A 15,236-nucleotide genomic window follows, 5' to 3' on the forward strand; every position below is an offset into this window, starting at 1 on the left:
CTGCAGTTTTAGCAGTGATGAAGAAAATGTGCTTATTTCTCAAGCAGGAAGACATACATTTTTGTGGCCTAAAAATTCTTCAAGCCGTTTGATAAACACATCCTACCAGAAGTTGTTCAAATCCCTGGCAGATCATGTTATGATATGACTGTTAGTGTGCCCAGCCAAATAACTTTGGTTTACTCACTAAAGGTCAAAGTCAAATATTTGGCATAACCCTATTCATAATACAAACAGATATCTTAAAATGTGGAAAGAAGTATAAACTATTATAACTATTAAGATAAACACTTGCATTGTGTGATAAAAACGAATATAAATAGATATTTTCCATGAGAAAGAAATCTACTAAATAACCTTACCTTGAGTGGCTATAAAATGATTTGATCTGTGATAACCCTAGAAAAAAGTGAAAAGAATAAATCAGTTCACAATCTAATTCCAACTTTTAGATACAATTGTTTATTCTTTCCCTATATGTACACTGATACTCTTTTTACTACAGATTTTTTTCAAACAATCTGATGTGTTTCCACATAACCAGCCACAGTCTGCCTGGGATGACAAATGAAAGGCAGCAATATTATGCAGTGAAGTAAGTATTTACATAACAAATTGTAAACACCTTCTTAACTGTGATGTTTTGAAAGACTGCATTCTGCCATGTTTGTACATTTCCAGCCACATAGTATTTCAGTGTTCCAAATGTAAACTGAAAAAAATGATAAACGATGGAGGTCTGCATACTATTGCCTTATGCACGTTGTCATACTGACACACGAGAAAACTTTTATATGGATTAATTTGCCACTATAGATAAGACGTTTCTGTCTTTAAAGGAGTATGGAACACTGTAGTTACTCTAGTTAAATAATGAATTCCTGGTCTCAATTTGCTTGACCTTTCCCCATTATTCCATTTCTTTCCATCAAGGTTGTGTCTTTATCTCATCCTTAACAATGTTGTAACACTGTTTTACTAAGGGCTATAATCATTTTAAAGGCTTCCAGTTGAGCTACTCCTTGAAGAACATACATATTCTTGCATACCAAGCCTTCTATTGCAAGACTGATTTATACGTGCATGCATGTTTATTTGCTTGTTTGTTTACTAGAACAGTGTACTAAGCAGTTCTGATTAAATGATATAACTGAGTTTAATATGCTGCAGTACTAATTTTATTCTTTGCAGATTTCACCATAACAATATTTTATAAGCAAATTAAATCCACCAAGATTTGTAATAATTTGCAACTTGTATATGTTTTGATAAAGCAGAAAGAAATGAAGACACTTTGTCCGCAGCTATTTTTTCTTAATTCACACTTATTTGGAAGGCTTTCCTAAGGAAGAATAATGTCCGGAGTGCATTATGCTAGACAATATAAGTATGTACAGCGATTTCACCACTGCTACATTTACATTAAAAATTCATGTAGGAAGTCATTCTCTATAGTGAAGTATCCCTGTTAGACTGGCCATGTGATAAAACTCCAGTTCATCCAGATATCTGGGAATTCCAAACTACATTACCCAGCTTGGCAATTTCACAACACCAAGATAAAAACATATCTACCAAAACAAATAGGCATTACACTGGCTGATACCTAGGAAAGGTCTAAGAAAAGTGGAATAAAATGACTATACCCTTTATTTCCTTCTTGACACATGGAGACATGTATCTAATTCATGAACTGGTTGATAACTTTACCATGGGAATGACCAATTTTAAAATATTGATAAAGGCATTAAAGATAACATACTTTCATATAGGGAATGTATTCAACAAAAAAGCATGCAGTATTTTTTTGGCTTGACATATTTAAGCCTTGTACCATAAGCTTACTAAGAAAACGGTAAAAGCGCATATCACTTTCAATGAATTCGGGCCTACAGTCTGTTTTACACAAACTAAACAGTGACATGGATAGACGTATTATCACTTTCAATGAATTCGGGCCTACAGACTGTTTTACACAAACTAAACAGTGACATGGATAGACGTATTATCACTTTCAATGAATTCGGGCCTACAGACTGTTTTACACAAACTAAACAGTGACATGTATAGACATATTATCACTTTCAATGAATTCTGGCCTACAGACTGTTTTACACAAACTAAAAAGTGACATGTATAGACGTATTCATCTTAGATTAATTTACAGCATACCATGCTAAATCAGCCATAAGTAGAAAAATATTACTAGAGTGCAACATGTCCTTTGGTACATACACACATACAGTGCCTATGTGCCAAAATACCTAACTCATATGCTCCTCATTAAAAATATTTGGTATAAGCTCCCTTCTCAGAGCATCTAAAAGCCTTATCTTTGTCCATATCTCCTACAGGGTGAGATGTGTCTGTTTTTCAAAAATGGCCCAATCCTGCTTGATTTACTTTATATTTGTAAAACTAATATTAACACAAATACAATATCAAGGGATCTAATTTGATAATGCAGTGCAAACAGGGCTTTCTGGTATGGCCGATATCTTTCCAAAAGTATTTGCCTCTGGAACAAACCTCCTCTTTCTGTTCAGCAAAACATGTCAGTCACTGTCTTCAAATCTAACTGAAATGAATGGTGGAAAACCACATATTTACCAGTGACCTAGCCACCTCTTATTGACAGGGATTGTAACAAGTTTAGTTTACCAGTAGGACTGCATTTGCTAGCTGTAAAAGGCTTAACTGGTATACTGTATAGTAGAAACTATGAATCTGCGAAACTATGAGACATTTGTAGTCAAACCGAAACTGGGAAAAGATAGCTGTACCAGCTTCCTCTGTTTGTACTTAATCCTTGGAAATTCAAAGAAACAAAGGAAATGTGTTTTACTGTATAAATATAAACACCTTAGGTCAAGGCAGTTATCATGGGTTATATCAATACTCCCTAGAAAATGCCAGAATCATTGTGTCAATGCCAACCCTACCATCTTTGCAAACTGACAAATTTCATCTTCATACCTGCAAGGACTAATTGAAATCAGCTGTATCAAAAACAATTGACTGGCTATTGAAAATAAGACTTTAAAATGTAAACTCCTTGGGAATAATGCCTGTGTATGAGATAATTACATTGTATTTACTATCTAGGACAGCAACCAAATTATAAAAAAGCTGACATTTCCTGAACATTTGCCCAAATGGAATATCTGATTCTACAAAACTCAATATGCTACAAAAAGAGCTGAAGTGGAACTTTACACCTGCAATGCCCACTGTTTATCCTGCAGCTGTCTGAGGTATACCTTTCTAGGCATACTGATTGCTTCAATTACAACTGGGACAGCAAGGCCAATCAATGTAATGCACAACACTGAAAATTACTGTCACAACGAAACAGGCAGTGACAGGTATATCACAAAGGCAAAATTAAAAAAAAAACAATTAAGCAAGACAGAATATAGGGAGGCAAAAATAAAATATACACATATATAATTTTCCCATATATACATAATATGTGTGTGTATGTGAGAGTCCATATATATGGATAAATATGTATATATTGTGCATATAAATGTATATCCATAGATATATGTATATATATATATATATATATATATATATATATATATATATATATATATATATATATATATATATATATATACACAGATACACACACACACACACACACACACACACACGCACACACACACACACACACACACACACACACACACACACACACACACACACACGCACACACCAATACACAGGCCTCAGCATCATATAACTTAAAAGCATCATCTACCCAAGCATTTATGGAAATGCTTCAAAGTCCTTCACTGCCAACAGTAAATGTTACTTCAGATGCAGGCAAAATGGATAAGAATGTAACAGAAGACTTCTGCAAATGTTTGTTTGTGTCTTTCGACTTTTCCTGGTTAGGGTTCGCCACAGCGGAATTCCGGTCCGCTAATGACTGGTAGTTGATTTTTACGTGCCGAGTTACCAGCCCTGACGCACAAACTTCAACGAAGGTATGCCCATTCACGCATGTCTCCACGCAGAAGACACTCTACCAGAGAATCGAACCAGACAGCGGAAGACTTATGCAAATACTTTTGTTAAATGTATGCAAAAAGAATGTTCAGTTCCAAGCAGCTGATCACAGCAAATCAAACAGAACTGCTCAACACATTCACCTACCTGCTGATCTACTATATCACTCTGGTGAAGGTAATATGATGGAATACAAACATCAATAGAAATGGACTTGCTACATCAAAAATGCCTTCAACCATGTGCATGAGAAATCAATGTACTACTTGCATGGTTATCTCACTAATGCCTACTGTCAGCCAATCAATTAGGTATCACATTCTTAAGTGCTGGCAGGCTAGACAGCATTTGCGTCGAGCACAGAGTAAAATGAAAAAATAAATGGTAGAAAGCCATCTTGACTGAACAAGAAAAAACATTTTTTGGCATTTTCTGTTCAATTACAGTAATTGTCTCCCCTTTACTGTGCTGAACTGAGGCAGTAAATACATAAAATGCAGTACCATGAATAAGTTACAGCCGAAAAAAGAAAGTACTATATGGCAGTATGCACCTCAGACATGCCTGCCTCATGCCCCACCTGAAAGATGCTAGCAGGCATTGCCTCATAATGCTTCTACAGTACATTTCATAGTCAACATGCAGGCACTAATCATATCTGGGTGGATGTGTCGTAGCCATAGTATTATTCATCTGTGCCACATAGCTGGTGACTTATAACATGGAATTTCCTGTCTATGTGCCTCATTCCCTCTATTCAACCAATGTATTCAAAATATGAGCACCTGAAATCAGGAGGTGCAAATGCGGCACCTTGTTTTAGTCTCTTTCTTTCTGATAATCAACCATCTTAAAAGCATTAATTTCTTTACAGCTATTTTATGGACGATTAATACATTTCAAATCTCTTTTACCTTCTGCTGCTGTTCCTTGCTGACAGGCACTATCAGTTTGTAATCATTTGAGCAAGATCTGATCTTAACAGTGTTTAAGGGAGCTTAAGAAAAACTTCTTGCATGGAGTGCTGTTATTATGTTCAAATATTGGTTAAATGACATCCTGTTTCAGCAGCACTATAGTGTGAGACCCAACCTTGACAACACTTAGAAGGGTGGTTAAGATCCCATCTTGCCCAATAGAAGCGCTGAACCAGGTTATTATTTAACTGATTTTTCAGAGTAAATAGCAGCAGAAAATGAAATGAGTCAACTTCAACTCGATTTCTGTCTGCTGTCTGCATTACACTTAAAACATATTTGGGATCCGACTGCTTCATGTATACAGGGAATATATAAAGACATAAAGCAGTTTCCAACTGCATTACCAGCTTTCAAAGCCAGCACAACACTTCTTGTTTTTTTTTTCTTTTTTAATTCTAATTTAATGTTTTTGTAGCTAATATAATAGGGATCAAATGGATCTCCATGCACAAAAATAATTATGAACAGATCCTCAATTGTAAATAAAATTATTGGCTCTCAACATGGATGCCAAGATTCACCTCTCAAGATTTTCTCATGAGGTGAATTTCTTGGCATTCATGTCTCATACACACAATAACCAGTTGGGTTCCTGATCATAATCTTCTATGTTACGAACCTTTCTAATGTTGGAAAGATTTGTCTTTTTCATGTTTTTGGAGTGTAATTGTGGCATTCCATGCACTACAAGGTTGTTATTTTTCTAATTTCTTTTTATCAAAATCAAGAGTGCTCTCTGTATTAAAAAATATTTTATTTTATTAATTGTTTTTATCCTAAACAATCATAAAATGGGAATTTTTGTATATTACTATTCTGCTTTATTTATTAGAGTCTAAAATTATAGTATGACATTAGCTGATTACTGTTAGACATACGAAATTTATAGAACTGTTCTTCATTGGCCTCCATTCTAAACAGACTGTGCCTTGTGTCAATATATTGGTCAATAAAAGGTAAATAAATAAATAAATAAAAACAGTAAAATATATTATGAAGTCCACTATTCCACTGCCCTAAGCTGTTTAGAAGTTCTCATGTAGCCCAATACAAACTGTAACAGAACATGTTGTTTAAAGAGAACAGTTTGCAGCCTGTAAAATTTAAAATATGATAAAACACTAAATAAAGCTGATAAGAAAACGATGTAAGGCATTATTCTGGTAAATGTGTACTTATATTGATATTTTTGATAGCAGACAGCAATACAATGTTTAATTCACATGTTCTCTTAATTTTGTACTTAGATTATCATTTCTGAAGCAGTCAATTTAACCCCAGAGCACTAAAATCTAAAGTGCATAGTTGCTTTTACCTACAATTGTTATATCTCCTCCTATGATAATCATTGCTGATAGCTGAAACTGAACACTGTCACTTATTATTAAGACATCTGAGTGTGCACAGAGACAAGTGAGATTCTACACTTAATCACTGGCTATGAATCAAGGAATGTAAAAGGAAAGCAGTGGCTCTTGTCTGGAGCGTGAACACATGACCTCAGTCTTTTTTACTGTTTTTTTTTTTTTTTGTTTACTATAGATTTTTAGTTTATCACAAATCCTTGTACAGCATCTAATCTGAATGGAAGCTGACAAGTGTGAACTTGAATGGACTGCTAACACTACCAACTTGTGGGTAAAAGGGATGAGACTTGCTTAAAATCTTTTGACTCTTTATATTCCATGCACATTCAGTAAAGTAGAAGACATATTGAGAAGACTAGAATAACTGCAACAATGTCACAATGTTGGAAACAGACATATTCCCATGAAGTAAATGAAATTCTCATTTTGAAGTTGTACTGCAGGGTGCAAAAGCATCTGTTAATGAAGGGAACATAAATCAAGACAGCAAAGTGACAATTGTCTAGCAGACCTTATAACTGCAATGATAACCCCTTTAATTCCATGTAGTTTCACTCATAGCAGACAAAACTGAAGTATTTCATAAAATCATCCCATATGTCTCATGATACTTTCATTATAAGATATATGTAGCTATATTGTTCTGGAAACTGAACGTGTGTTCATTTTACTTCAGAATAAATAGGTCTGTGATTTCATTCATTTTGATGTACATATGTTGATTATCTGTCCCACTTATTTTGTTTGTTTTACAAAAAATGTTTGAACGGTAGTTGATGACGAATTGGAGCTTGGGAAATAATATTTGCAAAGTAGCAAATTTATTAAGACCTCTTAATGTTTTAAAACATACATTAGTTTTTTTTTTAAATACTCACATGCCATAGGAGGTCATAGAACCACTGTGATGTGATGGAGATGGGCAGATGATGGGAGAGGGAATAGAGACTTAACCACAAAAGGCATGATCCATAATTGCTCTCAGTAGTGAGAGGACTGCAGGAGAGGAAAATGATGCTTACTGACCATTAGCCATTCTACCCCAGGTAACCATTTTGCATGCAGCCATCAGGGGGGTTGTGACTAGGTCCGCAAGTCCTGCCCTCAGTTGCTGACATGGCCACCAACATCACTAAGGTAGATGCTCTATGCCCTCTGCTAGTGTAGGAGAGCTCCCATACACATGCATATGAAGGCTATCATCATCAGTTTAGATAACCAGACTCATATCCTGTCCTTATAGCCATTGTTACTGTGCAGGCCTCTTCTTGCATGTGAGCTATTTTGTTGATCAGTTCTTACCATCTACTCAGGATGAGAATGCTGTCAAAAACTGTTCATTCTCACTCTCTCCTGTGAGTTACTTCTGGTCCCCAAAACACTAGTCAAACTTGTGTCTTCTGTGCTAACATCAGAGCATTGTTCTATGCTACAGTGCCAGTGGTAAAGCAATACAGTCACTTAAATATTACACCAAGGGTTCCATGCTAATAAGAATCCTTCCACACCACTTGATTTTAGCCTGGAAGAGGATAAACAGTTTCATGCACACTGGGCAGCAGCAGCTCACAAATGCAGTATAGAATGGGTTACTATTCTAATAGAAAAAGTCACATTGAAAAGGCAGAAGCTTAAAGAAGAAACTAAGGAATTGTGCAAAGATATGTTGTAGAGTACCAGCTCAGATACCTTAGAACAGTATTTAAAAAATGTAAATGAAAAACTGTCTGCCCCTGAAAAAGAACTGGTAGAGAGGAAAACGAGAAACTTATTTGTGATGTGGGTGATTATGAATGCAACCAAACGTTCATGCTGGTATCCAGGCAACGTAATCAATGGCAGAAAATAAGGTTTCAGGAAGAAGAGGAAATAGGAAGTCATCAGCATGCACCACAGATGGAAAGCACAATTACAGACTATGATAGTGAGGAGTATCAGGAGTTTCCCAAGCTGCTGAGAGCTCAAAATGAGGGTTACATACAAAGAACTTTTCGGAATCAACAGGGGGCAGCGAGATAGTCGTAAAAGAACTTGGAATGGCTCGAACAAGTGTAGGGAGAGTCCTTGCTCTTTCAGAAAAGGTAAATGGAACTAAATTTGAATTGACAGAGACAGTTCCTGCTACTTATGGACATAAAGAGCCTTTTTTTTTTCAAATTGTGATTATGTTGTAAATCTGTCAGGGTATGAATTTTCATACCCAGAGATTAATGTTTTGTGCAAAGGTTTGAAATTTGTCCCAACATTGTTGCCAAGATTGTATGAGTTAAAAATAGAAATATATAAATTTATTCGAAAGCTTCATTTGTTTTATCATTTTAAGTAGAATGATATATGCATATTTGATGTTAGTGGTGATACAGACATTGATAGTAACAAAGTAAGTTTTTATTCGTGCAGTTCTGATGTGTAAGCACATGCATATAATAGATTTAACACAGAGGGTGTATTATGTAAAAGTGATTTCATTCCTCCATTTAAAAATGACAGTATTCAACAGTTTTCAACTTTATTAAAATTTGGTGGAGAAAAGGAATATAATAGTTTTTGTGGAAAGAAAAAAGAAATTGAGTATAACCTGACTAAAGAAGAATGGCAGAGTTTAAATAACTTAAGCCATAGAAGAGACCTGATATTTACACCAGCGGATAAAGGGGGAAAGTTAGTGGTGTTATATTATTCACAGTATTTGCAAATGTGCTATAATCACCTAAATAATGTAGAAATTTATAAGATGGTGAATACAGAAACATATTATGAGGTAATAGAAGAGTATAAATAATCGGTGAGCAAATGTTTTAGACTAAATTATTTTTCTCTTAGGGACATACAGCATGTGTTTGATAGTAAGGACTGTTCTATGGCTTATTTTTTCTGTGTACCTAAAATACATAAAAGTTGAAGTAATCCACCAGGCCATCAAATTCTTTCGACCTGTGGGCATTTCGCTCATAACATTACATGTTTTCTTCATCAATAGTTATAACCAAAAATAGTAAATTTGCCATCTTACATCAAGGATGTTTTTGATTTTATAGAAAGAATTAAGGATGCAAGATGGCAAGAAGATAAATATTTTGTAGTTGTGTATCTAACAAGTCTATACATAAGTGTTAAACATGCACATGGATTAGAAGCAATATTACATTTTTGGGGTGACAGCCCTAGTACACATTATATATTGGAATTAATTTTGTTCTGTTTGCATAATAACATGTTTGAATTTAATGCAGAATTGTTTAAACAACTACAAGGGACAGCCATGGGGGCAGCGTTTGCCCCATGTATGGAAACTTATTTATGGGCTACTTTGAAAGTATTTATATGTATAATCATGAGTTTTTTGTTGAACATATGGTGAAGTATTTTAGACATATTGATGATTTAATTTTCATTTGTGTGTGTGTGGGGGGGGGGGTGTTTGATTGGGTGACAGAGTTTACACAAAGCCTCCATAGAAATAGATTCAATATAGGCTTTGATGGCTTGCAATTAGACAATAAAGTTAATTATTCTGATATAACACTTAAGGGACTGAATGATGGCACCATTAAAACAAACATATATAGGAAGTTTGATCATTTTGACTATATTCTGGATGGAAGTCGTTGTCACCTACCTCTCACCATAGTGTTGGTCCTTTATGGGGAGTTTGTAAGGTTGGAAAGATTATGTAGTGATAAAAATGAGCATCAACAAGAGATGAACAAAACAGCACAAATGTTTATAAATAGGGCTTATAAAACCAATTTTAATTAATGAAGTGGTGTGGAAGATGAATAGTAAAGAAGCTAAAAAACAGTATAAGGAACAAGGGAAAGGCAAAAATGTAATGACAGGAGACAACAATGAAAATTGTATATATTTTGTTACTATGTATACATTGTTCTCAGATCAGTTCAAAGACCTGATAAAATATTATTGTGGCATTTTGGAAAGAGATGACCAGTTGAATTTCGTGAAAGATCGAAAACAAAGGTTTTCCTATACGAAAAGGAGAAATATCAAAGATTTTCTAGTTCATGAAAAAGTCAGTCACCCAGTATTAGAAAGACAGCAAAGGGTGGTAATACAAGATACTTTTCCTTGTGGAAAATGTATAGGATGCCAACATGCAGTAAGAAGTTTTCCCCAGATTAATGGTAGAAGGTTTCAAGCACAAGGTCGTTTTAGTTGTAATAGTGAGGGGATTATATATGCATTAAAATGCCCCTGTGGAAAATATTATATAGATAAAAGCAAGAGAAGCTTCTCAACCAGGCTGAAAGAACACTTGAGAGGCATTAGGAAAAATAATGAAGTTAGCCCAGTAGCTATACATTCACAACAATCACATAATAGTAATACAACAGGGTTACAGGCAACACTATTAGAACAACCTTACAAAGATAAAATAACGATAAATCATATAAAAAGGCAGCTAAGAAGGATTGGATCTATTTTAATTTTGAAATTTAATACACTGTTCCCTAAAGGTATATACAAAGAATGTAACTGGAAATGTTTTATATAAGATTTTTTAAGAAAATGTTATAATTGATTTATTGTTTAATTTATTAGATTGATTGCTTAATTAGCTGGCAATGATGTATAAATAGGGAGTTGGGTAGGAACTTGATATACTCTGCTAAAAGCTTTCAGCGGAGGCGCTAGAGGGAGAAGTTTGTGTTAGTGGAATTTTGCTTAATTAAAGTATTTTGGAATCAGTTGGCCTCTTCTTTGTGGTTCATCTGGATTTTCATTTTCACAACTGGTTTATTAAAATACAGTCACTTCTAAACTAAAGCAGATCACTTTAAATTACAGCTACAGTGATATGCTATTCTGTTCATACAATTGGAGCTTTCTGGAATAACAATCAAATTATCAAGTTCCCCAAAGTAGATGTTTTAAATTGCTTCAGGCAGTGTTCTTTCACATAGATTGACATTAAAACATCTGGCTTTGTGGAAAGCATTTATATAAGCTGTTCAGTGACTGTAGTGCTGATCTAGGAAGAAAAATGTAGAATTAAATGGTAATAAATAACTGAATATCCCTAGTATATAGCAATCATCCACTTGTCCATAAAGGTGTTCTTATGTTCTGCACTAATATGATTTCAAATGTATATGGTGATTTGTGATTGTGCATAATCAGTCACACTGTTGCATTGCTCGTCTAATCAATATAATTTTGATCTGTTAAAGAAACATACTAATTCCTTCTCTGCACTTTTTTAGTTGTGAGCATGAATGAACTGCTACACTGTTATGCTTAAAAAACATTCATGAGAGTAACTGATTTGCCTTTTTAAAAAGTCTTTTAAAAACAAGAACAATCTGAGAAAAAAAAAAAAACTTTTTTTATTGTTTTAAATGTACACTTGTTTGCCCAGCAACAAAATAAAGACATAGTAGTGCAAGGAAGCAAGAAAAAGTAACAAAGCTAAGGAACTTTTCTAATATTCCTCTTAAGAGAAGTAATGACTATGAGACTGAAAGTGCCATACACGAACGTAGAACAGAACAGAACAACACAACAGATTGATCTGGTTATAAAGTAGAAGTGAATAAAATGAAAAAAAAAGTGCCTGCAGATTTTATAACATTGTTATCATTGACACAGACTGTGACTCTTATAATAGAGGTTCACACTTTCAAAGCATACATCTAGTTTTAATAATTACGCTACTGCCACAAGACATGATTTAAACATCTGCTCCTGCATAATGACAGAACAGCAGGACTATGATAATCTCTAAGACCAGATAAGAGCAACAAGAGAGGTATTGCAATGCAGCAGAGAATGTAAACAAATATTCTGTCTAATAGCAATGTTCGTTCATAGGTTCATAGGCATTTACTAGCCTACCAACCACAGGGGCCTTTTTAAGCCTAGACATGCATCCTGTTGTGAGATGTGCAAGTTATGAGAGCTATGCAAACAGAAAACAAATCTTTCAAAGACTGAAAACATATGACATAGTCGATATTAATAAAGAACCTAAGACTCAAATAGTGTAATTTTATTTTTTAGAAAGAATTAGAACAAAACCCTAGCAGAGCCTGAAATGACACTAGATAAATTAAACCACATTGCAGGTTTTTGGGATATATCCGAGCTCAGAAAAATATATACAGGGTCACAAAATAAAACAATTAATAAACTGGATACTAATAATGAAAGCTATAGTGAAAAAAAGAAATAATGAAATAAAAGAATTGAACCATCCATTTGCTATACCATTTGCCTAAAGGATGGATGCAGTGGTTGCATGCTGAACTGGGGAGGCCAGACTTCCCTACCTCAAGTAACTGTTACTAATTCATCCTGTGGGATTCATATGCGTTTCCGTGTAGTTAGAGGGAAGTTTTCTCCCTAGCATGCACTGGGTCTGCCCAAAGACCTTCTCCTTGTGGCTCATGCTCACTCTGTCTCTTTTGTGATGTAGACAGGGAACATTCTTACTAGGATATCTGTCAGTTTAGCTCAAAGGGTTAAGGCTGTGAACTGCTAGTGAGCTTCATTCTGTAGGTCTAAGTTTGCTTTCCTCAAATTTCCTATTATAAACTGTGTGACTTTGAGCAAGTCACTTAACCAGACAGTGTTCATGGATGGCCGCTGAAAAGGGGCACTTGAGGTTAGAGGACTCGTCTGCTTAATCAATAACAATAATAGCGAAGGAAGGAACTAACAGACCAACTAACCAAACCAAAATTCATTTCAGCAGAGCTTCTTACTGCTTTCCTCAAAATACACAATTATAAAGAAATAATCGTTTACTGTCCTTTATATCCCACCTGGTGACAATACAGTTAGACTGAAAGATATCCTACACTGGATAATCATAACATTTCCACAGGAAAACAATATTATGAGGTGATGTGAATGTCACTTGGTTGGACATAAAGTCTAACTCCCCTACATTTAGCATGAACTTATATGGTTTTACACAATTACTTAATAGCCCCACACATTATAACAAGACACCAAATTCTCTATTAGACTGGATTCTAGTATCAGACTTTAATAAATATTCCACCACAAGTGCAATGGCAGTCTCTATCAATGATCTTCTCCCAGTCTATATGACTAGACATCTCACACATCCAGTTAAACAGCATATTTACAAAACAATGTGTGACCTTTCCAAGTCTAATCCTGAAATATTCATTACTACACTATAATCTATTAACTGGAACTTCATAAAAATCCTCCCCTTAGATGATGCTGTAACTGAATTCGGTACAACTTTTCTAAATATCTTAAATAGCCTTGCACCAAGACAATGAAAATGAATAATGCAATTCGGCTGTCCAAAAAAACAGAATCTAATAATTTTGGACATCCACTAAAGAAATCTTAATTCCCAGCCAAATATTCTACTGAAACCCCTCTCCTGATAACATACCACTCAAAACTACAATACAATTCAACTCTTATTTTATAGATAGTATATCATCTCTAACCAAAAATTCCTCAACTTCTAATCCCAACCTTACCCAACAGCTACATAGCAACACATCCACCTTCACCTTTAAGCCTGTGCCCTCATCCTATATAAAACTACTCTTAAAACCACGCTCTTCTTCAGCTGATGAACTTCCAAGTGAGTACCTAAAAATAGCAGTCAATAGCATTGCCTGTCCTGTCTCAATTATTATAAATAGTTCAATCCAGAAATCCCACATGCCCTCTTTCTGGAAAAAGCCACACATTATCCCTCTGCACAAAGAAGGAAATTCAACAAACATGTAAAACTTCAGACCTATAGCGATCTTATCTCCCCTCACCAAAAAACTTGAAAATGCATTCAAAAACAACTGCTAAACTATCTCCTGCAGGAAGAACTCTTAACCCCTACATAACATGGCTTCTGTCCTTCCCATAGTACTAGCACTGCCCTTCTAACCTATATAGATACTGTCAATAAAGCTAGAAATAATGGCAAACAAGTCCCTTCCTTATTTGTACACTTGTCTAAAGCCATTGACACAGTCTGTCATAGCAAACTTCTATTTCAAATGCCCTTAGTATTTATCTCTCAGCCCACTCATCTGTGATTCAAAGGCTACCTGTTCAATAGGTGTCAGTCAGTAAAACGGCACTCCATACTCTCTCCTTACCTCCCAATCACCACCAGTGTACCATAGGTCTCTATCCTTTGTCCCCTCCTCTTTTAACATTTTCACCAACACACTCTATACTTCCCCACAACATGCCACCATAATATAATATGCAGATGATTTCACTCTCGCACATCTGACAACATGGTATACCTCCAAAAAATTACTCAGGAAGCTTTGAGTCAATGAAACATGGCTTTGTAACTTACAACTCATTCTCAACCCAAAAAAGTCCAAACTACTACTTTTTTCCCCAAATTCCTCTCTTATGAAAGAAAACAACGTTTAAAGTCCTCTTTCTTGATAATTCAACCATTGAGGTGACTTCTCATAGCAAACTATTAGTGGTGATAGTGGATGAAAAACTAAAAACAGGGATGCTTTACAGAGCCAAAAACTGTCTCACAGATGAAACTAAAACTACACTTGCCACTACTTATCTCATCCTCACTATTCTTTATGGTGTTCCTATCCTAACTAACCTCCAGACTTCACAAAAATTAAAGCTTGAATGATGTTTTAACAAAGTTACTAAATTTGCAGCACATACCCCTTTCAGAATCCACCACTGTATAGCACTGAAAAGCCTTAATTGGTTAAAACTGCCACATCGTTAACATATACACAACTTCTTACCAGCTATAAAATTATCCATCATCCATCTGTCTGTCCAGCACTAAAAAACACTCTACACAACTATGTTTCCATTTGGTCACTGTGATCCAGTGACCAAAACCTCCTGTCTGTCTACAAACCTAGCAAAT

At 35.0% G+C, this 15,236-nt stretch overlaps 1 protein-coding gene across 1 annotated transcript in view; it reads right to left on the reverse strand.

Annotated features, from left to right (window-relative positions):
• The window catches only part of PTPRU (protein tyrosine phosphatase receptor type U), a 4,710,560-nt gene that overhangs the window by 878,631 nt on the left and 3,816,693 nt on the right, over positions 1-15,236 (reverse strand). Inside the window, exon 21 of the mRNA XM_044089740.1 lies at positions 363-399. Coding sequence (XP_043945675.1) covers positions 363-399 — 37 coding nt within the window. The remainder of the gene's footprint in view (positions 1-362; positions 400-15,236) is intronic.

This window comes from Protopterus annectens, chromosome 1.part1 (assembly GCF_019279795.1).
Source record: "Protopterus annectens isolate FY-2018-M chromosome 1.part1, PAN1.0, whole genome shotgun sequence".
In the NCBI taxonomy this organism is placed as follows: Eukaryota; Metazoa; Chordata; order Ceratodontiformes; family Protopteridae; genus Protopterus; species Protopterus annectens.